Raw genomic sequence first — 27393 nt, 5'->3', positions numbered from 1 at the left:
TCAATGGGAATCAGGGGGAAAACTCTGCTGATTGGAGTCATTACTAGCATAAAGGAAGATGGTTGTGGTTGTTGGAGGCCTACCATCTCAGTTCCAGGACATCATTGCAGGAGTTCCTCAGGGTAGTGTCCTAGGCCCAACCATCTTCAGCTGCTTCATCAATAACCTTCCTTCCATCATAAGATCAGAAGTGGGGATGTTCGTTGATGATTGCACAATGTTCAGCACCATTCGTGACTTCTCAGACACTGAAGCAGTCCACGTCCAAATGCAGCAAGACCTAGACAATATCCAGGCTTGAGCTGATGTGGCAAATAACATTTGTTCCACACAAGTGCCAGGCAACGACCATCTCCAACAAGAGAGAATCTAAAATCTCCCCTTAACATTCAATGGCATTACCATTGCTGAATCCCCCACTATCAACATCCTGGGGGTTACCATTGACCAGAAACTGAACTGACCAGCCATATAAACACTGTGGCTACAAGAGAAGGTCAGAGGTTAGAATCCTGCGGTGAGTAACTCACCTCCTGATTCCCCAAATCCTTTCCACCATCTACAAGGCACAAGTCAGGAGTGTGATGGAATACGCTCCAATTGCCTGGATGAGTGCAGCTCCAACAACATTTGACACCAGCTTGACACCATCCAGGACAAAGCAGCCCACTTGACCGGCACACCATCCAGAAACATTCACTCTCTACCACCAATGCACAGAGGCATCAGTATGTACCATCCACTAGATGCACTGCAGGAACTCACCAAGCCTCCTTAGGCAGCACCTTCCAAACCCATGACCACTACTATCTAGAAGGATAAGGGCCACAGATACATGGGAACACCACCACCTGGAAGTTTCCCTCCAAGCCACTCACTATTCTGGCTTGGAAATAAATCACCATTCCTTCACTGTCACCGTCAAAATCCTGGAACTCCTTCCCTAACAGCTCTGTGGGTGAACCTACATAACATGGACTGCCCTGGTTCAAGAAAGCAGCTCACTACCCACCTTCTCAAGGGCAATTAGGAATGGGCAATAAATGCTGGCCTAGCCAGCAACACCCACATCCCATAAACGAATAAAAAAAAGTTTGGAAACCAATGTCATTCTGGACATTGTGTTCTGCTCCAACTCCAGTACCACACACAAGCTGATTGTGTCACATACTGGAAAGAACAGCTGTGATGGTTTCCCTTTGTTTTCCTTACTGTTGTTATTTTCAGAGTATCTTCTTCTAGGTGGGCTGCAACCAAGGCTAAAGTAGATTACCTACCTTTTATGATCAGGTGCATTGGCATCCATTGGATGCAAGTACCTTCACAGGTCTTTAAACCAGTCTTCAGAGCCTGTACTCCACTCCTTTCACTGGTGCTGTCTGGAGTGGAGCCCAAAACAAACCTTCTGACTCGGAAGTGGGAATATCGCAACTGAGCCATTGGTCACTCTAGCTGGATGTTCATACCCCACTGGATGTCAGTGCATTATTTAGAGACCATATTCTAGCCTCAATCCACTGGAAGATGGGTTTGACCTTTTTGTTTCACTCAGAGGCAGCAATGGTTGCACTAAGGCAAAGACTCATTCTAGAAAGTGATGGATAAAATAAATTGAACCGTGAGAAAATCAATTATTAAATTGTCTTACTGTCGTATCATCTGTTCACAATTAATTTCCACAAGATGAGAAATTGCTGCGACTGCAACTTAGGGGCTGACAGAGGCTCCTGAAGGGTTCTACCTGACATCAATTGCTCACTATGCAGCTTTGAAGATTCTCCAAGTTTCATTCTACACTGGCTGACATCCCAGTCTTTGTTTACAGATTAAGATGAGAGAACGTTGCAATCATTAAAGTGATTAATGATGGAGGAGCAACCCATTTCTTACCTACCCACACTAATCACAAGATCCTTATGGATTAGGAAGGCCATTCAATTTATCTTAATTCATTCATCCATCAAGAACAACCCCATTGCTGGATCCAGACATTTCCTAAATGACCCATAGAACAATTACAGCACAGAAGGAGGCCATTCGGCCCATCCATGCCAGCCCGAGGACACACAGGTGCCCTTTCTAATCCCACCTTCCTGCACCCGGCCCATAGCCCACAGCACTTAAAGAGTACCTGGATCTGCACCTTAAGAGTTTAAAGTTTCTGCCTCTACCACCAACTTGGGCAGCGAATTCCAGACACCCACTACCATCTGCGTAAAAAAGTTCTTCCTCATGTCCCCCCTACACCTTCTGCCACTTATCTTGAATCTATGTCCCCTGGTTCTAGTATTCTTCACCAAGGGAAAGAATTTTATCCTGTCCACTCTATCTATTACCCTCATAATTTTGTACACCTCAATCAAGTCACCTCTCAGCCTTCTTTGTTCTAAGGAAAATAACCCATATCTATCCAATCTCTCCTCATAGCTCTGCTTTTCTAACCCTGGCAACATTCTTGTAAACCTCCTCTGCACTCTCTCCAGAGCTATTACGTCCTTCCTGTAACGTGGTGACCAGAACTGCACACAATACTCCAGTTGTGGCCTTACCAGTGTTTTATACAATTCCAACATTATATCCTTACTTTTATATTCTATACCTCTGCCAATGAAGGAGAGCATTCCATATGCCTTCTTTACAACCTTGTCTACATGAACTGCTGCCTTCAGGGACCTGTGTATGTGTACACCAAGATCTCTCATTTCGTCTACCCCTCTTAGTATATTCCCATTTATTGTGTAATCCCTGTAACTGTTTGACCTCCCTAAATGTATGAACTCACAATTCTCTATGTTAAAATCCATCTGCCACTTTACCGCCCACTCCACCAACCCGTCTATATCATTTTTGAGATTATGGCTATCCTCTGCACTATCCACTACATGGCCAATCTTTGTGTCATCTGCAAATTTCCCAATCGTGACCCCCACGTTCACGTCCAAATCGTTAATATATAACACAAACAGCGAGGGTCCCAACACTGAGCCCTGTGGAACACCACTTGAGACAACTTTCCATTCGCAAGGGCATCCATCGACCATTACTCTGTTTCCTGTTACAAAGCCAACCTTTTATCCAGTTTGCCACATTACCCTGAATCCCATGGGCTTTTACTTTCCTGACCAATCTGCCATGTGGGACCTTGTCAAATGTCTTGCTAAAATCCATGTACACAACATCCACTGCACTACCTTCATCAACCCTTCTTGTCACTTCCTCAAAGAATTCAATCAAATTTGTGAGGCAAGACCTTCCTTTAACAAATCCATGCTGACCATCCCTGAATAGTCCATGTCTTTCCACATGACAGTTAATCCTACCTCTCAGGATTGATTCTACTAATTTGCTCACCACCGATGTAAGACTAACTGGCCTATAATTGTTTGGCATTTCCTTTGATCCCTTTTTAAACAATGGAACTACGTTTGCATTTCTCCAGTCCTCCGGTACCTCCCCTGTATCTAATGAAGATTGGAAAATCATCCTCAGAGCATCTGCTATCTCCTCCCTGACTTCCTTCAGCAGCCTTGGAAACAATCCATCTGGTGCTGGTGACTTATCAACTTTCAAGGATTTCAACCCTTCGAGTACTTCCTCTCTCTTTATGACTATCCCGTCCAATATCTTGCAGTGTTCCTCCTGGACTACTATATCTACATCCTCCCTTCCTTATATAAACACGGAGACAAAATATTCGTTCAAAACTCTTCCCACAGCCTGTGCATCTACATCTACACACAAGTTTCCATCTTCATCTCTGATAGGTCCTACTTTTTCCTTAATTAACCTTTTAGCATTAATGTATTGGTAAAACATCTTTGGGTTATCTTTAACTTTACTTGCTAATCTTTTTTCATGCCCTCTCTTTGATTTCTTTGATCCTGAGCTTTTCTCTCCACTGCTCAGCCTGGAGTCCTTTCCAACTGTTGATCATTCTCCTGACATCAATCCAATTCATTTCTACTAATTTGACCTTGTGCCCTTTGTCCCAAATCCCACAGTTAAACAGTATTTCATACAAGTTATGATCTTGTACATCTTGGTATGGTTCATGCTGTTACGTCCACATCTCTGACTCTGTGATGCTCTCTCAGGTGAATTGCATATACCAAAGGCTAACAAACATCCTGGTGTGTTATTTGCTGCCATGGTGGTTATATGAATTCTCAATGGCTATTAAGGAAAGCAGCTTTGGTTACTGGAAAACAGTGAGTTTACAGTATGTCTCTCATTATTGTGTCTGAGATTTGGAACTGTTGAGCCTGATTAGATGTGACTGATACTGGTACTGATGTACAATGTCAGGTTTTCACTGAGGGAATTACTTTACAGTTTTAAGGCACAATTAAAATCTGCTGGAACCCTGTATAAATTCTATTATAGTATAACCACACATGATGGCAGCACTCAGACTGCACAATGAGCTGAAAGATACGTGCAGGAAATCGCATCTCGAGATGATGAAATATACAAGTTACACAGACAAAAAAGTTCATATCTCAAAGAAAAAAAACTTGCATGAAGTGGTTTTCATGACCACTGGACATCTCAAAATGCTTTACAACAAATGAAGTACTTCTGTGAAGCCTAGTTACTGTTGTAACACAACAGCCAATTTGTGCTCAGCCAACTTCCACCAACAGCAATGGGATAATGACCAGATAATCCGTTTCTTGTGATGTTGGTTGAGGGATAAAGAACTGCCCTTGCAGTCCCAATGGGCTATCCGGGGGGTAGCTGCTTGGCCTCTCTGCTTTTTATTTTTAAAATCTACCTTTGTGCTGCTGAAGTCTCCTGCACTCCTCAGCAGAGCCCATCTTTCCAGGTGGCACTGCCGAGGCTTCAGAGTTGTTGCCACTCTCATTGAGCTGGCAGCATCATGAGCCTATCTGCCATCCTTGTTTGGATTACACTTTTAGAGACAGCAGGTATGGCAGTAGTACCTCAGAAGAGGAGGAATGGGATGAAGAATAGAACCAATACTGATGGATTTTCACCAGAGAATCCCATTTCAAAGCAATTACCAAAATTTTTATCTAAAAATGGTAAATAATTCACACATAAAAGGAGACTAATTTCAAAACAGGTGCAGTAGTTCTGTCTAATCAACCTATTGTATACAAACATTTTGCCTGAAAGAAGGTTGGGCAGCCCTTCTTGTTGATTGACAATGGTCTCAGCTTCTTTCAGCATGGCAAACAACTGGGAACTGCTTATATAAACTGGACTCTCATGAAATGTCTAATGTACTGACGCAGGATGATGACTAAATTAAAACTAGTTTGAGCCTGATATCAATGGTATTTTGGAATTACTGTCTTAAAAATAGCATTTTGTTGACTAATACAGGAAGAAAGGGATATAGGGGAGCTGCCAGTGTCTCTGGAGCCAGGCCCTCGCAAGAGTTAAAGCTTTCAGAAGAAACAAAAAAATCTTGTGATAAGGAACATTTGCAATACACTATTGTGATTATTATGATTACCAATGCTAAGGCTGAATATGATGTAGGACTTAATAGTTTTTGATGGCATGGGGAGTTTATGAATGTTACAGTTGTCTGAAGGATAGGCTGACTACAAATAACTAACAGTCTCAAGCTACAACAATGAGAGGTACATCCATCATATTGAGGGACTGTCACGTAGCATAAATAAGCTTTTTTTTAAAAAAGCCTTTAGGACTTATTGAGTAATGGGCATAATCTCAGTGCCAGATAGATTAAATTTTCTACTGAACTCCTAAAAGGTGAAGTACAGAAGTGGCAGCATCAGGAAAAGTCATAGTTGTTGGCTGTCCCTCAATTAGAGGATGATGTCCACTCCGGGTCATGAGTGATTCAGCAAAAGTATTCCTGAAACTTTAGACGTGACACAAACCTGTTTACTGAAATCAGCGCAAATGATATTCATCAGAACAAAGATGAACATTTAAGATGGATATGAATACACAGGCTCTGCACTGGGAGCTTAGTGTTGTATAAACAATCTGAATAGAGGCCCATTACCCTGTAAGCCAAGAGAGTAACAGCAAAGAGAAAAGTACAAAGTACAAAACCCACTGATCCTACTATACTCTGAAGCAATTTTATTATATTTAGGGAAGGCACAAAGAGGTCAAGGAATTCTTGCAGCAATGTGTTCCAAGAAGCTGTACGAAAACTAATAATCCTCTTGTAGATTTGATTATAGACTGGGTGCAATCTCATTAGTCTCCAACCCCTGCAAAAATGCTACTTATAATGCTTTGAACATTATATATTTAACTTTAATAAAAAAAAATCTTCAAAAATGTTATATAAAATGCATGTAGAAAAGATTTTTTAGTATCTTTATTTCATTTTTGCTAAAGAGTATGCAACCATGTACAGGTATTGTTTAAGCAACAGTACCAGCTTTGATACACAATGTAAAACATTATAAACATTTTTAAATAAGTTTTGTTGTTAGGTGTAATTAGAAACCATTCATAAATAAGAATTAAATATACAATGCAGGAGCATGCATGTAAAATTCTTCTGGATACAACATGGCTTAAATACCACCAGAGCTTTTCCAGTGAATTCATACGGACACAGCCAACAGTTTTTCAATTTACTGTGCAATTAATCTATGACTTACTTTATTATCTATATGTATTCCAGACTGTAAAATGTTTGAATGCCACATCAAAAAGGTCACAATCAAGTCAAAGTTGCAATGTCACATATATGCATGCATTCCTTTGAAAATATTAAAGCAGGTTACTCACTCAAACAATTATGCAATCCATCACAGGATATAATAATCATGGCAAATTCAAATTATAATGTACTAGAGGCACATTTACTAAACAGCTTAAAAATATTTTAAATTCATATACTGCATCTAAAACACTGAATGAGTAACAATTACTAGGAATACTTTCAAAGAATGAAAATGAAATTGAGCAATTAAACTTTAAGGCATATAAAATTGCTCATATTTTTAAACGATACGGTAAATTTTGTTGGCCTAACCAGGTTAGTCATTTACATTTGCAAACTACTTTCTTGACAGAAGGGCAGACTTTTACAACTAATTTCACTATTACATTTGGGAGTGGGTGCAAATAACAGTCCAAAAATGTCTCATCTCATATTGCATTTATATTGTTGTGTCTAACAAAATAAGGGATGACGGTCCCGACCAGTGAAACATTTTCCATTTTTCGCACCTGGGCACCATGATCAAGAATATTATTCTTCCCAGGTCAGATCACCTCCTCTTGGATCAATATGAATATTTTTATTACTCACAACTGTGATGCTGCCAATTTTTGATCAACTATACAGATTTTTGCTGCAGACCTGTAAACATTATGAGCATAGATGACACTAGGCAAGTTCATTTATTGGAGCACAATTACAGCTGGTAAAAAAACTTTAATTCCTTTCATGAAACTTTAATTAATTGGGCTGAATTCAAACACCGATGACTGGGCAGTATGGTGATCACTGCATCGCCCAGTTCTCTATTTTTAAATCATATTTTAGGTTTCACCCATCTAAATCATGGTTATCATTCTATCAAATTAATTTAAAAAAAAACTTAAGACTTTGCCGAATATCCAATTTGTTGGATTGCAAAGTAAACTTGAATGATCAGAAAAGTAGCTTCTGAGTGACTTTTCTGGTGTCAACTTAAACAGCAAATCAACTATCAACATAAAGAGTAAAGTTTCAGGAGTTTAATTTTTCAAATAATTATCTGGAACTCTGCCATATCTCTTTACATAGCTACAACACCGCAATGCAAATCCTTCATAGTTAAAGGATTTAGGTAGGTAGACCAAAGAACCTCATTATTAAGATAATGTTTCACAATGAACTAATAATGTTCAGATAGCTAAATTAATGCTAAAACTACAATTAGTTTTTCTTAAAAAGTGTCCTCGTTTGTGGAATGTGTGACTTTCCACAGGGTGAACTATTTTTGTTTTTAAACATTTCATATTTTCAGTTGTTTACACAGAAGAAAATTAAGTGTCATTCATGGACTCCTGGATCAAAACAAATAAAGTTAGTCATAATTTCAATCTAACAGGAACACAGTATACCGTACAATTAATATAATAAGCCACTTTGCGATAAGTAGGTTACCGCAAGTTCTGGAGTATCTGGTTTTCACAAGGTACTCATTAGAAATGCTCAAAGTGCAAAATGCAACACACTAAACTTTCAGAATGTACTCAAACTGTATGAAATCTATTCACAAGAGTCTGATTAATATATCTGACAAGTGTAAACATTGTTATTTCTTCCACACAAAAGCATTGCTAATGACATTTGGCTATAACTTGATTATAACCAAGTTATGTCAGTTTTTAAACGGAGTAAAAAAAATTGCAAAAAAGCATTTAAACTTCAAATTACTATTACAGTTGAGCACATATACTATTTACAGTAAACAATGTATTTAATAAGGCTTTTTTGGAAGCTAGCATAATCATTTAACAGCAAAACCTGATCTATTTAAACTTGCTTCCACAAGACTTTAAGATAGACAGACTTTTTAGTAATGTTCTGCGCAGTCATCTACAACTCCTATCAATGAAGATTTTTTCGACTATAATTGTCAGTTAGAAGCACCTTAAATAATAGTGCTCCAAAACAAACAAGTTCCAAATTCTAATTTTACACTATTCTACAATATTAATGTTTTTTCTTAAAATGAATTTAAGATAGACTGGTCATTTTTTTTTAGTTGGAGATTGCTCCACTCCCAGTTACAGGAATTAGTTTGAATTTCAGGTTCAACTGAAATCGAATATGGTGATTCAGTTCAGGGAAATTCACTTGCTTTCAGTCAAACTAGTGCCATTACTATATTTGTTTGTTAAGTCACTGACAAAAATCATTCCTGCTTTGCAAAAATACATTTACTCTTGATCATTTATGGAAGTGCAAATGTGGCGTGATCACCCTTGTTCAAGGTTGCTTCTCTTCCTAGCAGGAGTAGGAAGGTGGTAATAAAACAAAAAGACAATAACATAACTACAGCTTGCAAATCATTTTTGCATCAATAAAGTGTGCCATCTGCTCTTATTGCTATTTGATGTGCAAGTTTGTTGTTCCTGATTTGTCTAATGTCCAGTTTACATAAGTTAACAAAACAATAGACAAAGTGGGTATCTCAAATATCAGTGGGAAAGCAACAATCCAGAGGGTTGATACATGGATTAATAAGTAATTGGGTGCAGAAAGCCAGTCGAAATGTAACACACTGCTGTAAAAGCATACTGAGTCAACAGTTATCAATTAGAAGGTAGCATTTCAAGCCCTTCAACTACTTTGCTGAATAATGTACCTGTTTGTATACCGATACTGGCAGGGCCACAAAAGATGCATTAATTACATTTATATTGAAAGCACAAAGAAATTTGTACAAAATTTTTAACTGAATGCAACAGTTAACCTTAATGAGACTAACAATTTACATAAAATAAAGGAAAAGGTAATATTCATGGCTTGATTAAGAGCCTGTAATGTTGCAAGCTGTAATGCCTCTGATTTTCAGATGACCTCCCACTCATCATCAAAGTCCTCAGATTGACCCAAAAGAGTAATACGGTTCAGATTAATTAATGTATCAGCGTGACTAAAATTCTTGGTAAGTCGCTGAAGAAGGGAGCATCCAGTACTAATGGCCCAAAGTTCATCTTGAGGAGTAACTAGAAAGAAAGTAGGAACATCAAATGTAATTAAAAAGCTTGGAAACAAACATCCAAGCAACTGAAATAATGTGAAACAAACATAAACATTGCAATTCATTTGATATCTTGAAAGAACTCTTTCAACCAGCAATTCCAAAAGATGTTATATCTCCTATTCCTTCGAAAGTGATTCTCCTTTCTGAGTATGAAGTAGTAATTCATATAGCAACTTCTCTAAAAGGGGACAAACTGATACTGGACCCTCATAAATGCAATTTTATAATTGTAGTAAAAGTAGTTCGTAGTGTGCTCTTTTAAAAAAAATCACAATGTCCCAGATTAGAAAATAATTTTGGAACTTTATCCAAGTACCACAGTCAGGTAAAATGTTTGTAAAGTTAAACAAGCAGTCAATGCCAACAGTTATAACCCTGATAAGTCAGTGGATAAACAAACCTTGGTGATGTACAGTGTCATGGAAACCAAGTGGTTGCAGGCTTTCAAACCCTAATCATTGCCAATTTAATCAAATTTCAGTCAGCAGGGTCATCGGATTCCAGGAATAATGATCATTGCCAATGAAAGCAGGACATGGGTGGCAGGTTGAAAATAAACAGGAATTCTATGATAAATTGCTTTCACATGATTCTCTGCTGAGAGTGAAGATGTTTGAATGCTAGTTACCAGTGACATCACCTTTGTCTGTGGCAGCTGAAAAACTGCACATTTAATATCTAAGCTGATGGATGAAGATGGTAAGTTTGATATTGGAAGACCATTGGTAACTTCATACCGTAGAAAGAAAAAAATGGTTCAAATTTACACTGAGATTACATATCCACAGTTGCAGACCATCAGCTGTGAAAGTAAAGTTGCCAAGATGCTATTCTGTAGTCACCAAAGGTAAAGTATGCTGTCATACCAGGCTGTTTGTACTGCCTCAATGGTAGGAGGCTAGTTATAATTGAAATTTCTGAATCTATGCTTCAAATCACTCAATGGAACTAAAAGTATGTTTAAAAAAACTTCGACTTTTATTACCAGAAATAATCACTACTTATATTTTTAATGCACAAAAACTTTGAATATTATTGGTCAAGAATATAGTTCTTTACTAAATTTGGAAATTCAAGTGTGCAGAGACCATTGTAAGTGCTTGGTTTTTCCCTCACTCATTAATGCCTCTTCATAAATGATGATCAACACTCTTCCTAACAGAACTTAATCACAGACTATAACAATGTGTCAGTGTTTGTGTGCATATGCGTGCATTAACTGTCATTAATGTACTATAATAATAAATTGCATACTCAATTCTTATTCTTTTGCTGTCTAATTAAAAGATTAATTTTTACATCAATACAACTCGAGTTTGCGTGGGAACAACATCCACAAAATTTGATAACTTATGACATCAGATTTTAAGGTAAACATCCTCCAATTGTTATATAGCTCCTGGAAATATTGCTACGAATTGGAAAAGAACATTAGGTCCAGCAAACACATTCTGTCTCAAAGAATCAACTTCAATTATCCAGATTTGATTACAACAGATATAACCACAAGTTATTTTTTTGTGAAGTATGATCTAATAAGCATCATTTTAGGGGACATTCGTGAAATCAATAAACATTCTAAACTTTAACTGGAAATTGGACAATGAGTTGTATGTATTTATTGTGAGGAAAAATTAATTTGTGCACATATGTTTTCTACCAACCTACCTGTTAAGCAAATCACATTGCCAGGAATTTTTTTCCAATAATCGCCTGCAGGGTTTTTGTTAGTTATTCCATAACGACGTGCTATGTCTCCATTAGAACAACGTACCCACACTGTTCTGTAGCTCACAGTTAATTGACTTGCCTGTAAACCTGTAAATATGCTTAAGTTACTGTGTGGAACTTTAAAGTAGTTCTAAAAGTTGTAAGACATGAGAAACAGATTTTTCTTTTTGTTGACCTCCCAGTATTTAAATCAATTCCTTAAAAAAGTAATTTATCAGTACACACTACCCTTCAATCACTGCTTCAATGAAGCAGAAAACCTGGTTCTGGGTAAGAAAGCACAGGCAATTTCACAGTAGGGGGACATTTGGGAAGCTGTGATTATAACATAATTAGGATCAGTGCAAGAATAGAAAAAGTGGAGGACAAGTGGTTACATTGGAAAAAAAAATTGAGACAACAAGGCCCAGATTAAACAGAAGGAAGGAAAAAAAAACACCAAACAGAATCACATATCAACAATAGGAAATATTCAAACAGAAGATGGAAAGGGTAAAAATCAAATATATTTCAGTAAGGAAATAAATAATTAGCGTACTGTGGGTGAATGGGAACAACAATTTTAAAAGGAGCATTTAGAGCTTACAGGACAGATAATAAAAATTAAACTCAATGAACACAGGAAACGCAGCAAAAAGAAAATTTAAAAAGGCTAAGATAAACTACGAGAGAAAATTGGCAAATGTACAACAATAAGTTGTTTATTTAAAGAAAATTGCACATTAACTGCAACATAATCATAGTGGAGTTACATCAGCTAAGAGATGGAGGAGGCAAGCTTGTAGTGGAGAATGAATGAAGGCATAAATACAAAGTACTTTGCCTATTTCAGAGAAGGGATGGTTATTAGGATTGTAGAAGCACCAGGTAAGTTTTTTTTAATTGTACATTCACAGGACATGGGTGTTACTGGCAAGGCCAGAATTTATTGCCCATCCCAATTGCCCATAACAAGGTGGTGGTGGTGAGCCACTTTCCATAAGCACTGCAGTCCATGTGGTGTAGTACATCCACAGTGCTATTGGAGAGGGAGTTCCAGAATTTTAACTCAGCACTGATGAAAGGACAGTGATATTTTTCCAAGTCAGGAAGATGTGCGACTTGGGGGAGAACTTGCAGGTGATGGTGTTCCGGTGCACCTGCTGCCTTGGTCTTCTAGGCAGTAGAGACCATAGGTTTGCTGAAGCAGCCCTGGCAAGTTGCTGCAGTGCATCTCATAGATGGTACCCACTGCTGCCGCTGTGCATCGGTGGCAGAGGGAGTGCATACATAAAGTGTTTGTTGTGATGCCAATCAAGTGCTTTGTTCTGGATGGTGTTGAGCTTCGAGTGTTGTTGGAGTTGCATCCAAATACTCAAGAGAAGCTTGGGATGAAACAAAGATGGTCTTGGCAACAGTTTGACAAATTCTGAGGAAAGGCAAATTGTGTCAGAGGACAGCAAACATGCCTTCAGTCTTTAAAACTGGAGACAAGAATAATATAGGAAACTGTAGGACAGCTAATCTTACTTCAACTGCTGATAAAAATATAATACAGTGAATTTATTAAGCAAGGTAGTTAAAGCATACAAATGATTTCTACTATTACCTGGCACATGTTCCCAATCAGTGCCTACAGGCATTGCCTCTGTTATTCCAACTCGCACATGCACATTTCCTCGACTGTCAATGGCCCAAACCATCTGGTCATTGGGACTGGAATAAATGTTGATCAACTGTGTTCCTAAAAGCTTTAAATAGAAAAGTTTGTTGAAAACATCACATTAAAACCTTAAGAAATCAAAATCCTAAAATTTATCTCCATATCTATATATTTGTATACACACAGATACACTGTTGCATAACCACTGGAGTGCTACACCATATCTTACTCAGCTAAATTGAATCTGTGCACTTTTAAAAGGGCACAAAAGTCTAACTGCAGTTATGTAAACATTAGGTACATCCGATCAGAATTTGTTACTCAAGAGTCAGAAACCTGGCTGTTTGTCTTTTTTTAAAAAATGATTAATCAGATCAATTAAGAGGCTGCAGTTAGTCTGTTCCTGAAATAACTTTCCTAAATTACTTGCTTGTTTTTAGAAAGGGAAAAAACCAAAAAGTGTGCTACAGTAATTCAAGTGTGATAGGTAGGAAATTAATCCATATCTGCATTTTTTGTATTAAGTTGGAGATGAACATAAAATTCACACCCTCTAGCGGATCTTTTGGGGAAATGAGAATACATTGCTATACAAAGAAGATGCATTACCAAGTCCACTGACTATGGTGATTGCGATAAAAATACAATTCCACTTCTTCCGGATTTTCTCTTCTCTCTGTTCTTTTGTACATAAATGTGAAAGATATGCACAAGCTCCTTTCTGGACAGGAACATTAAAGTCACAACCAGACAGGTGTCAAGTTGTGTAAAAAGAACTCTTTTTAGCTGGAAGCTGACTGCATTGTAAATGCACTTATAAAAGTGGGGAAAATAACATTCTGTTGTGGAGTGCTGGTAATATCATGAAAAGGGTAGCAGATTTTTCTCCATACAATATTTACAGTGTATTTTATTGATAGCCTTCACCATGGTTTTCATCAAGTGATGATAAATGAAAGTAGCTGGAATTCTGTAAACGAATGGGTAGGTTAAATGCATGTCATTTTTCTGCTGTGTTCTTCCATACTACACTACTATTGTTCAAAAGTAGTAGATTTACATTGATACATAAAAATAAAACTTATTGCCTAATTCACTGATTAATATATCATTCAAACAGTATATTCCCAACTTATTGCTAGCATTGTAGTTCACTTTCAATTTACTAGATTTAGGCAAATATTTGAAAAAAAATCTATCTTGCTCAAACAGTATAATGTTAGTAGCATACAAATACATGACCAGTAGAACAGTTATAAACGCATGAACAAAATAGAGGGAATTTCTCTGCAATTGTTTTTATTGGTTACATGGCAATATACAGAACCTTTGTTTATGGCCAAATAGATCAATTGAAATGCCACCTGCTGAAAGAGACCCGACCCAGGCAAGAGCTTTCTGCTTCTGTATGACCGAGCCTGCAATTTTCAGCCCAATCAAGTTCAAGCCCTCTGGGATAGAGCCTGCATTGACTAAAGACGCCAAATACCTTTCCTTAGATTATTCGCTGGTGATTCTTTGCCACTCAAGTATTGACAAGTCTTCATTAGAATGCTCTTGCATAGCTATAAATACCTTTGTATACAATCAAAGCTGCTTGCAAGTTCTATTGTACTCCCCCACCATGTGTAAATCAGTGATATAATATGCATATTTATTTGTTACTGTTTAGAAAATAGTACAACTGTAATGGTTCCAGGCTACTCATGGGATATTATTCATCAGTATCTCAAAAGGGGAAAAAACAGCTGGATTATAGGCAACCTGCAGCCATACAGGCCATCTTTACTGAGTAGTTGATAAGGCACCAGAATAATTGTCTCGATTTCATTAAAAAATCTAGTGTTCTCGCTTCTGACTTCCAGAGATTCCTGCATAGAACATTCATACATAGAATATTAGACAAGAACAGGGTGGACTACGATACCTCTACAGATGAAGAACCCAATATCACTCACTCTTCTAAACTTGACTGTGAAGAATTTACATTTGGTTAAGGTATCAGAGAACTATGGGGCTCAGAGGACTGTACCCAACCAACTAACTCTGGGAAGTAGCAGGGTGGGGGCACATGAGAGAAGAGAAATGGGAGGAAAAGAAATATGACCATCTCTTATTACAACATGAACTATTCCAGAATGATCATTCAGCTTATAGCTAGCTCTAAGCCTTTTGGAAAAGGTCACAATGTATTTGTGGATATCAAAAGGTGGTCAATAATTGGCAATGCCTTCAGTACATTTATAATTAAATTTCTCAGTCGTTTAGCAGTGCAGAACTTGAGTATTGCTGAAAAAAAAAGACATGCTATCTAACCTTCTCGTCTTGCACCTATCATGATAGCTCGCAAAAATTACCAAATTGTAACGGGGGAACAACAATTTATTCTGCATGAGAAGAGAGTGTTGATTGGTTTGGCAAGTGAACGGATTGGTGGAGGCGTTGCCATGGAGAATGCGGTATGGAGCAGTTAGTTGCCCAGCTTTGTTCAAATTCAAACTAGATAGGTAGATTCTGATTGGTCAAGGCATTGCCCTGTGGAATGAACCAGGGTATGACTGTTCCCTAAGCTTTTGAAAAAGTTGCAAAGTGTACACATGTTCCTTCTGTCTGCAAAGGACAAGGCCCAGTGCATGAATACATGTGGCTGCTAGCACACATAAGTGAGCCATACTACAAACCCAACTGACTCTCGATGGCAACACCAATCAGAATACTCTTCTCATGCAGTATAAATTGTTGTTCCCCATTAGTTTGGTAATTTCTTGCCAGCTATCTTGATGAGTTCAAGACAAAAACCTTAGGTAGCATGTCTCTTTTTCAGAAATACTTAAATTCCTCCTTTTAGTTTGTTTATAGTTTGAGAAATATAAGCTTCCTACCCTCACCACTCTAATTCAAATTCTGTTGGATGAGTATTTTAAAGGGCAAAACAAGAAATGTTAACTGTCCATGTGCCTGTCTATGCAGCAGCATGGAAGCCAATGCAATTTGTTTAACATCAACTAATTTGAGAGCAATATCATTTCAGCATGATTGCTGCTTTCGACTGCCCATAAGTTACATTGTTGGATGTTTTGTAGCTGTGGAGGGTGGCTCAAGTAGAGGCATCAATGCTTCAACTCCAACAGTATTAGTGAGGAAAACTAAGTCCATCTCCAGGTTCGCTGAAAACTGTATGTTAGAATTGCTTTCCAGCCAAACAGGGTTGAACTTTAGCAGTTACCAGTTCAACAACTGATGTCTATTTCCCTAGCTGATCACAAGTTAAAATTTAAAAAAGGAAGGGAAAGAAAAAAAACTTTAATTTATATAGCACCATTCATGTCCTTAGAATGTCTCAATCATTTCAAGGACAATTAATTTAATTTGAGGTGCAGTCATTTGTTAAGTAGGCAAGCACGGCAGTTAATTTCCTATTGTAAAATCGCAGAAACAGCAAATGAAATGACCGACTAGTCATCTGTTTTTAGGATGCTGGTTTCAGGAGGAACGTTAGCCAGGATACCAGAACTCCGTGTTCTACTTTGAACAGTGCCATGCGATCTTTTACAAGCACATGAGTAGTAGCAAAACAGATACTGTGTTTAATGTCCCATTCAAAAGCATTCCTCACTACTGCACTGAAGAATTGGTCTATCTTTTGTGCTCTAGTTAGAGAGAGAGAGAGAGAGAGAGAGAGAGAGAAGGAAAAAGGAGGAAAGAGCAAAAAAAACAGAAATACAGGGAATTTAAGAATATATACTTTTGTAGGATTTGATTATTACAGTATTAAAACTAGTTCTGACATTCCAGTTGTATTACAGGATTATTCAACATCATTGTGGTAAGCCAAAACCTTAAAAAGGCCCATCCAGGAAGTACTGAATGATACTCTAATAATATGTTTTTCAAAAATTAATTTTAAAAGAACCCACGTAAAGTAATCAGAGACTTAAAGCAAATCTAAGCTGAAGAAACAATTGTCGGGATGACATAATATATTTATTCATTTTGTGGAATTGGATATCTCATTATATTAACACCACTATGTGTGTGCTGTTCTAATGTTTCAAAAGCAATCATCTCCAATAATGCAAAAGAACAGTCTAATCCAAAATACCACTCAGTATTTTATAACAAATGCAGTTACTCTGCAATAACTAACAAAAATCATTAAAAGTTGAGAAAATATTTCATAAAATACTAATTTCTTCTGCTTAATACATATTTCAAGGCACAGTTGTGCATTAGACTATTTGGCATATGCTGTGCTTATTAAGGTGTAGTTTAGCACACTATAGTAGATAATGGGTGCCAGTCATACCTTCTTATTTTGTGCTAAGTTTTCCTACAAATGTGTGACAATTGCATTTGCATATAATGGTGATTACTAAAACTTTCAGAGAACAGAACACTTCCTTATAATATTGTTACTTGTTCATAGGATTATGTTATTTTATGTGTGGTGTGCACCTCTATGATCCATGAAATTCAGTTCTCCAAGACAGTACAAAGCTATGGTATACTATGTTAAACAAGTGGATAAGTATATACAAACTTAGAATTATAGAATGGCTGCAGCACAGAGGAGGCCATTCAGCCCATCGAGTCTGTGCCAGCTCTCTGCAAGAGCAAATTTAGCCACTCCCTCGCCTTTCCTGTTAACCCTTTTCCCTTCAGATGCTTATCCAATTCCCTTTTGAAAGCCATGATTTAATTTGCCTCCACCACTCTCTCAGGGAGTGTATTCCACACCTCAACCACTCACTGTGTAAAAACACTTCTTCTCATGTTGCCTTTGATTCTTTTGTCAATCATTTTACATTGGTGTCCTCTGGTTCTTGACTGTTCTGCCTTTGGGAACAGTTTCTTTCCATTTGTTCAGTCTGGAGACCTCATGATTTTGAGCACCTTCATCAAATATCCTCTCGACCTTCTTTTCTCCAAGGAGAACAACTGCAGTTTCTCCAATCTATCCATACAATTGAAGTGTCTCATCCCTGGAATCATCCTCATAAATCTCAAATGCTTTCACATCCTCTTTCCTAAAGTATGGTGCCCAGAATTGGAACACAATACTCCAGTTGAGGCCAAACCAGTGTTTTATAAAGATTCATCATAACTTTCTGATTTTTGTACCCTGTGCTCTCTTCTAAAAAATTCAAATGAGGTGAAACACGATTTGTCTTCAACAAATCCATGCTGGCTTTCCTTAATTAATCCACACTTGTCCAAGTGACTGTTAATTTTGTCCTGTATTGCTGTTTCTAAAATGGCACCACCAAGATAAACTGACTGGCTTGTAGTTACTGTGTTTATCTGTATGTCCTTTTTTGAACAAGGGTGCAACATGTGCAATTCTCCAGCTCTCTGGCACCAGCACCGTATCTGAGGAGGGTTGAATGATTATGACCAGTACTTGCACAACTTCCACCCTTTTGTCCCCTCCACATTCTCAGATGCATCCCATCAGGTCTTAGTGATTTATCAGCTCTAAGCACAGTCAGCCTTTCTAGTACTATCTTTCAGATGGGATGTTAAACCAAAAGCCCGTCTGTTCGCTCAGGTAGAAGTAAAGGATCCCATGGCACTGTTATTTCAAAGACGAGCAGGGAGTGATCCCAGGTATCCTGGCCAATGTTTATCCTCAATCTACATCACTAAAACAGATTATCTGGCCATTATCATATTGCTGTTTGTAGGGGCTTTCTGTGCAAAAATTGGCTGCCACATTTCCCAGGTTACAACAGTCACTACTTTTCAGAAATACCTCATTGGCTGAAAAGTGCTTTTTGAGACATCACGTGGTTGTGAAAGCCACTATATAATGGCAAGTCTCTCTTTCTTATTTTTAAACCTCCATCAATTTTTAGTCCATCCAGTATCACAACTACCTCCTCTTTAACTATGACTTTGGCAGCATCTTCCTTGGTAAACAGATGTGCAAAGTACCTATTTCATACATCAGCCATGCCCTCTGCCCATTGGTCTCCTTTTCGGTCCCTGATCAGCTTTTTACTATTTATATGCTTATAGAAGACTTTTGAATTCCCTGTTGTGTTAGCTACCAGTCTCTTCTCCCTGTCTTTGCAGATCCCCTTTTCCCTTCTCTGTACTTTCTATATCCAGCCTGAATTTATCTCAATAACAAAAAACTACTTTATCTTGTTTCATCAACTTGATGTCCGTCATACACACCCTTTTTTCTCCTTCATCTTGCTCTCTTTTATCATCCAGGTAGCTCTAACTTTGGCTGCCTTATCTCTCCCCTGACGGGAATGTCCCTCAAATATACTTGAGCCATCTCCTCTTTAAAGGCAGTCCATTGTTCAATTACAATACTGCCTATCAATCTTTGATTTCAATTTACCTGGGACAGATCTGTCCTCCACCCAATGAAATTGGCTCTTCTCCAATTAAGTATTTTTACTTTAGATTGCTCTTTGTCCTTTTCTATAGCTAACCTAAACTTTGTGATACTATGATCATTGTTCTCTGACTGTTCCCCACTAACATCTGATCTGCTTGAACCGCTTCATTCCCCAGAACCAGATCCAAAAATACCTCCTTCACTTTGGGCCAGAAACAAACTGATCAAAGAAACTTCTGAACACATTTCAGAAAATCCCACCCCCCTCCTTTACACTATTACTTTCCCAGTCTATATTAACATTTTGAGAAGTTCAAAATTTAGTTCAGTTGCCCAGGCATAAGCTATTCAAGTGTTTATATTAAAGGGCCTAGATGACAGAATAGAAGGCCACATATCCAAATTTGTCAATGTTGCAAAGATAGGTGGCATTGTAAGCAATGTAGATGGATGCTTAAAATTACAAAGAGATATTGATATATTACATGGGCAGGTAAACCTGTGGCAAATGGGTTTCAATGTAGGCAAATGTGAGGTCATCCATTTTGGACCTAACAAGGATAGAATGCAGTACTTTCTAAATAATGAAAAGCTACAAGTAGTGGAAGTCCAAAGAGACATGGGAGTCTAGGTGCATAGATTGTTAAATGTGACAAACTGGTATAGATAATGGAATGCTGGCATTTGTATCTAGAGAACTAGACCTTGAGGAGGTTGATATCATATTTCGACTACATAAAGCCCTAGTTAGACCACACCTGTAGTATTGAGCAGTTCTGGGGCACCAGAACTTAGGAAGGATATAGTGGCCTTGAAGGAAGTGCAGCATAGATTTACCAGAATGATCCCTGTACTCCAAGGTTTAAATTACAAAGAGAGATTACATAAACTAGGGTTGTATTCTCTAGAATTTGGAAGCTTAAGGAATGATTTGATCCTGATTTATAACTTCATCAGGTTGGCACTTCATTTTTAAGTATGCCTAGTGCTGCTCCTGGCATGCTCTTCTGCACTCGTCTTGAACTGGAGTTGATCCTCTGACTTGATAATAATGGTAGAGTGAGGGATACACCAGGTCATCAGGTTACATATATGGTTGAATACAATTCTGCTGCTACTGATGGCCCACAGTGCCTCATGGACATCTAGTTTCGAGCTGCTAGATCTGTTCAGAATCTACCCATTTAACACTGATGGTTGTGCCACTTGACGTTATGAAGAATGTCCTCAGTGTGAAGATGGGACTGTCTCTACAAGGATTGTGCGGTGGTCACTTTTACCAATACTGTCATGGCTAGATGCACCTAGACAGGTAGATCAGGTAGATTGGTGAGGGAGAAATCAAGTAGGCTTTTCCCTCTTGTTGGTTCCTTCATCACTTGCCACAGACCTAGTCTGGCAGATATGTCCTTCAGGACTCGGCCAGCTCCATCAGTAGTGGTGCTGGTCCCACACCCAGAGTATATTCTGTGCTCTTGCTACCCTCAGTGCTGTTCAACATGGAGCAGTATTGATTCATCAGCTGTGAGAGGGTGATGGTGGTATTCAGCAGGAGGCTCTCTTTCACATGTTTGACCTGATGCCATAAAACTTAATGGGGTCCAGAGTCAATGTTGAAGACTCCCAGGGCCACTCCCTCCAGGCTGCATTCCACTGTGCTGCCACCAGGACATGATACACGCAGGGATATGATGAAGGACTCTAGGATATTGGCTGTAAGGTATGATTTGCTGAGTATGACTATCAGGCTGTTGTTTGACTAGTCTGTGGGACAGCTCTCCCGATTTTGGCACAAATCTCCAGATGTTAGTGAGGAGGAATTTGCAAGGTCGACTAGGTGAGGATGCCATTGACATTTCTAAGCTCAAGCTGATGCCACTTGGTTGTCCTGTTTTATTCCGATTTGACTTTTCTGCAGTGATTTGACAAAACTGAGTGGCTTGCTCGGCCATTTCAGATGACATTAACAGTCAACCCACATTGCTGTGGGTCTGAAGTCACATCTCGGCAACAAAATTAGTTACCTCTCTTTCACAATTATAGACTACCAGGAAAAATGTAACAATTTTGCAATGACTTCCACGCCAGGAAAGAGTTCATAAGGCTTTCAGGTGTTAAAATGGGATCAGAATGGAAAATAGTTTGGGAAGCACTGCCTTAACATGAGCAGTGATCTGGACAGTGAGAAACAAAATTGTGCGATCAGAATGGATACAAAGGGCTGACAAAACAGTCACATCTAGTCTTTCAGTAACTTGTTTGTGCTTTCCTCAGCATTGCATAGCTTAGTTGCTGCATCAGCACATGTTCAGAAAAGATCTGAAACCTGAACCTGAAACAAACATGCCGGAATGAAGTTGTGGGGTTTCAAATCACAAACAAATCACCATAGCCACACACACTGTGTGGCCTGAATTCAAGTAGCAAGAGCTTAATGAAAAATCCTAATAGTGCTGTTCTTCTGCTTAGCTCTAAGCCCATGTAAGCCTTTGAATGAAAAGGAATTTGTTTCTTTACCCCTATTCATATTTATTTTCCTTTATTTCCTCCTAGGATAATATGAAATCATTTTTAAAAATATTAAATTACATTAAATTCTCAGTACTGGATTTTTCTTCCAAAGGAAATAAATTGTACAGGTGGTAAAACCAGGATATTCCCGAGGAATGATTATAGGACGAAACTGCCTTAAATGGTAGAAAAATTTGCAAAGAAAACTTTAAGACAAAGATTTCACCCCCACCTATTTGAAAACCCACTTGTCACATGCTGACTATTACATACTTACACAGCTATTACCACCAGTAGAAGAATTCCAGCTTGTGTATGTGGAATAAAAAGTATTCTACATGCAACATAGAAGGATGATGATGATGATGATGATAATAGTAATAATAATAATATGTATGGCTTATAGATAAAAGGGCCTTCAAAATGCAGGCATTCCAATCACACATTAGGTTCCCCATAGTACACAACAAATAGATGAAAAGTTATAATTTTTATAGGATTACTTTTAGTTTTCCATTCCAGAGACTGATCTAAGCACATTTCACTCATTTGTTGCAAGGCTTATTCATCTTGGTTTAAAAGTACTTTGATGTACATTAATAAACACACTTCAAAACTGGATAAATATATACCAGGTCTTTTTGTATAAGCACCCCTCCAATCCTAAACAAGAAACAATTGTTGGATCCCAAGCTATTTCATAAGCTGGTAATGGCATCTCATAAGCACCTCACGTATTAGATAATGTCTAGACAGTACATTATAGAGTGCTGTTGATACAAGTAAGGCCTCTACATGACCACCGTAGAAATACTTAGTTTCAAATCCCCAAATGTTGCCTAGGAGACACATACACTGTATGCAGTTAATTACAGATTTAAAGTGCAAAGGCCTTCATGAAAAATGCTAGCTTTATAATTCATAATGTACGAGCTAACCATCAGTAGTACAAGAATTTTTTAAAAGTCCTCTTTGAAAGCTGATTTTTGAATTGAAAATGCAACCTAATTAGAATTACTGTCCCCAGTTTATGTTTAGATATTACAAGGAACGTGTGTTCACAATCTACCTTCACAATAGCTCGTTTTTAAGATAACATAAGGAATCAATGGTTTCAATCTACCTTCACAATAGAATGTTTACTCATACAAAGCTAAGGACACTTGCAAAGCAAACGCTCAATTTATTTGTTGCTCCATAGAACTGGCACCATCACATCTTACTGAAGCTTGTATGTTGAAAGGCAATTTTGGGCACAACACAATTAAAAACCCCAATTATAGATTGGAGGCTATTTCTTAGCAATGGCACAAAGCAAAGCAGTGAACGAGAGATCTGGCATATCTAGGTGAAGGTGCCACATTAATCTAGATATTATCTGAAGGGGATCAACAGGGCTATGAGAGATGATTGACACGAGAAGGATTGAGCTCTTCCAATATGTCACTCAGATTGGTCAATACAATTGGAGAATTGTATTTGGAAATTATGGATGTGCACAATAGTGCTTTTGACACTGAAGCTGTGACTTTAGTTTCTATTTCATTTGGTGGTACTTTATCTAGTATATGTGGATGGGTGTCTCTGTAAAATAGGAACATGCATCTCTGGGAGTGAGAAGGTTGCAGAAGTTAAGATTGTACAGCTTTACCAGCCAGATGCAAGTGTGTCATTTAGATCTACTTATTTCCCCCAAGGTCAAATGACAGGAAATTTACACCAGTTAGTCCAGATACAGCTGCCTGTGCAGAAGATGAATTTACCCAGGAGCAGGGAATCTAACAGGAATGGAAAGCACCGATGGAGGTTCATCACTATTATGTCTCAGAAGACTAACACCATCCTCCCAGAGAAAGGTAAAGCAACCAATTCAACTACATCAGCTCATAAGGACAAAATCAAGCAAGTTCTAATATATTGCTAACTATTAGCATATAGACTTTAATCTATTTAACTCTTTCGAGTTATCAACAGTCACAGATTGCAACTCTTTTGAGTACAATCACAGTTCTTGGTTTCCGGGAGTGGGACATGAACCCACAACCCTCTGATTCAAAGGCGAGGGTGCTATGAACTGAGCCACAGCTGACACCTATTTAATATACTAGTTATCCCCAATCCTGTTAATCTAAAGAATCTAATCTTACGCTAATTTCATCAATTTATAGAAATTTTAGATTTCAACTACAAATTTTTAATCAGTTACACCTGAATCACTGACATAATTGAACTGGCCTTGTTATCTACTAATTATTTTCTTATGGTTAAGTTAGTGTGTGCTATGATTCTAACTTTAGTTCATGACTGCTATCCGATTGAGAATCATCAAGAAGGAAATAATTCTACTTGTTCAAGGGCTGGTGTGGAACCTGAAGCGTAAATGCTAATATTACCCGAAATGTTGATTCAGGATAACTTGGGAAGCCAAATTTTGGCATCATTAAATCTTAGGCATAAAGTGGTGGCAAATTCACTCATCTATCGACTGATTTGTCTGGTGCCTTTTATAAATATTATCAGCATATATATCTTAGTATTCTTAGAGGTCCTTCTTAAAATTCACCCCTTTGACAAAGTTTTTGGTCACCCCCTCCTAATAATCACCTCCTTTGGTGATTTGCTGTTTGGAAGCAGTATGACAATAACAATATAGAAGTGGCTGTGGTGAGACAGAGCAAGGTGAATTTGGCATACATATGGAAATTAACCACATGTCCAGAGGTACTGTGCCAAGAGGGAACATATAAAAATGTAGAAAGGGATGAGTCAAGAACGGTACCCATGAATAAAAACAAAAATACCTGGAAAAACTCAGCAGGTCTGACAGCATCTGCGGAGAGGTGATACAGTTGACGTTTCGAGTCCGTATGACCCTTCATCAGAACTAAGACATATAGAAATGAGATGAAATATAAGCTGGTAGAAGGGTGTGGGACAGAAGAGCTCGATAGGGGGCCAGTGATAGGTGGAGGCCAAGAAGAGACTGCCAAAGATATCATAGACAAAAGGACAAAGGGGTGTTGACAGTGGTGATATTATCTAAAGGATGTGCTAATGGGGACATTAAGGGAAGCAAGCTAGTGGCAGATGGCCCTAGTGAGGGTAGGGTGGGGGGGAAGGGATCGCAATGGGCTAAAAGGTGGAGATGAAACAATAGATTGAAATACATTTAAAATAGGAGGGAAGAGAAAAAAATTGTAAAGAAAAAAATTTTTTTTTTAAAATGATAAATTATTGGAAAAAGAAGGTTCGGAAAGGGGGTGGGAGTGGAGGAGAGAGTTCGTGATCTGAAATTGTTGAACTCAATATTAAGTCTGGAAGGCTGTAAAGTGCCTAGTCGGAAGATGAGGTGCTGTTCCTCCAGTTTGCGTTGAGCTTCACTGGAACATTGCAGCAGGCCAAGGACGGACATGTAGGCATGAGAGCAGGGTGGTGTGTTGAAATGGCAAGCGACAGGGAGGTCTGGGTCATGCTTGTGGATAGACCAAAGTTGTTCCATGTACTTCCATGTAAGATGGCAGGCGAACCACTACAACAGCTTTTGTTGGCTAATTTTTTTGCCAATTCTCCTTCTTGATTTGTGGCCTGCTCACAGATTCGGGTAAATTCTTGTCTTTCCCTTTAGGTTATAGCCCCACCTGGATTTTCTGTCCCTATCTGAAGCAATTTGCATTTCCCTACATTGCACAAGCAACTTTTCCTGTTCAGGTTTGGACTAACCACCTTCATTAACCTTGTAGTGAAATTACTCTTAAAACAGTTGATGTGTACAGATGGAGAAAACTCGAGGCATACTCAAAATCAACTTGTACCATTTACAATGTCATGCAGTAGTTAGGAAAAATGTGTGATTGCAGAGTTCAATTTACAAGTGACATGAGTTTCCACTTTGTCTTTAATTTAGCCAATCACATGATCTAGGAACTTGTGGTGCAGAACAAATGCCAGTGCTATTTCTAAATAAAGTTACCAGGAGTACCTTTTGGCCTTCAGTGTGAATATTTAGCTCTAAATGTGGATCCAATTGGAACATGACTCATTAACTGGCGCCTTTTAATATTAAATTTTAAAAATAGACTTTAGGGTATCCTTTGTCAGTAAATTAAACAGTGGCAGTGAACCACACAAACTAGAAAAGTCCTTACTCAATGCAAAGTTAATTAATCTCAACCAGGAAAGTAGAGGGGAAACTACCATTAACCTCAATGTCCTGGGGAGGATTTTTACTTCGTTGGGTGGGCGCACCCACGAGCGGCCACAAAACTGATTGCCACCTGCGATTACTTCCATGCTCATCATTCTCTTTCTCCCCCCCACCCCCACACATACACACACACACACACACACACACACACACACACAGGCAGCACTGAGTGTTTCAATTGATGGCCAGCCAGCGTGAATCACGCACTGAAACACTCAGTGCTGTGTGCGTGTGATGGGAAAGAGAGAAAGGAGGATGAGCATGGAAGTCAGCGCATGCGTGCGGGTGCACTCACTGAAAGCTCCCTGAAGGCACAGAGCTACCTCAGGGGGCTGAAGATTTTTGACATGAAAAATAAAGACTGGAAATATAAGGAAAACATGTCCCCTCATGTGAATTTGTCACATGATAGGGACATGTTAAAAATGAGTTTTAAAAGTTTTGCTTTTAAATCGATGGTCAAAACCTCATCCCGCCAGTGGATGAGGCTTCACAAAAAATGCAAAGGCCGCTTGGCATATTTGCCTACCTGCCAACTCTAAGGTTGGACGGGCAGCAAAAAATTCGATTCAATTAATTGATTAAGGGCCTTAATAGGCCTCTTAATTGTCAGCGGGTGCGCTGCCACCTCTCGTGTGCGTCTGCAGACTGAAATATCGTGTCAGTGTGTGATGACGTCGGGACACTCAAGACATCGTCGCACACTATTTTTCTCCTGTTCAGGTGGGGCGGGCACGCCTGCCTGATGAGGGAAAAATTCTGCTCCTGGATTCGGAGGTGGGAAACAACTGAAGGGAAATCAATCAGGCTTCATGCTCCGGATCACTATATTTTGGGCTATATTTTCCTTCCTCTGCTGGAGAGTGTGCATACCAATGCTAGATAAGGATGTTTCCACAGTTGAACAGCCTGCCTACATTCACTGTCTAAGTTCACAGGTAAAAGGTTGCGCTTATGGAACCGTACCTCCAGATGGCTCACTGCCTTCTGGACATAAGGCGTAGAGAGAAAAATTTGGGGTGGGTTTGGGGAAGAAAGAGGACAAAGGATGGAAAATTGGAAAAAGTAGTCATGGAATCAGCAGCTTCAAAATGTTATCAAAGGCATTATTGTACTTGCTTCTCAATTGATATTAAAATCTTAGGCATTTCATGACAAGAGAGAGACAAAAGAGGAAAATGACAAGGCTAAAGAATTAGAATAGAATAGAATTTTACAGTACAGAAAC

The 27393-nt window shown here is 38.5% G+C and overlaps 1 protein-coding gene and 1 long non-coding RNA gene across 2 annotated transcripts in view; one reads left to right on the top strand and one right to left on the bottom strand.

Annotated features, from left to right (window-relative positions):
• Positions 1 to 6310: 6310 nt before the first annotated feature.
• tecpr2 (tectonin beta-propeller repeat containing 2) overlaps positions 6311 to 27393 on the bottom strand; it is a 109261-nt gene continuing 88178 nt past the window's right edge. Inside the window, exons 18-20 of the mRNA XM_078562406.1 lie at positions 13045 to 13186; positions 11394 to 11543; positions 6311 to 9687 (exon numbers count right to left, since the gene is read on the bottom strand). Coding sequence (XP_078418532.1) covers positions 9530 to 9687; positions 11394 to 11543; positions 13045 to 13186 — 450 coding nt within the window. The 3' untranslated portion in view covers positions 6311 to 9529. The remainder of the gene's footprint in view (positions 9688 to 11393; positions 11544 to 13044; positions 13187 to 27393) is intronic.
• LOC144693074 (uncharacterized) overlaps positions 10217 to 27393 on the top strand; it is a 46467-nt gene continuing 29290 nt past the window's right edge. The window contains exons 1-2 of the long non-coding RNA XR_013579457.1: positions 10217 to 10572; positions 23659 to 23817. This is a non-coding gene — a long non-coding RNA (uncharacterized LOC144693074). The remainder of the gene's footprint in view (positions 10573 to 23658; positions 23818 to 27393) is intronic.

This window comes from Cetorhinus maximus, chromosome 18 (assembly GCF_964194155.1).
Source record: "Cetorhinus maximus chromosome 18, sCetMax3.hap1.1, whole genome shotgun sequence".
Classification (NCBI taxonomy): Eukaryota; Metazoa; Chordata; class Chondrichthyes; order Lamniformes; family Cetorhinidae; genus Cetorhinus; species Cetorhinus maximus.
This window is presented reverse-complemented; position numbering and strand designations above follow the sequence as displayed.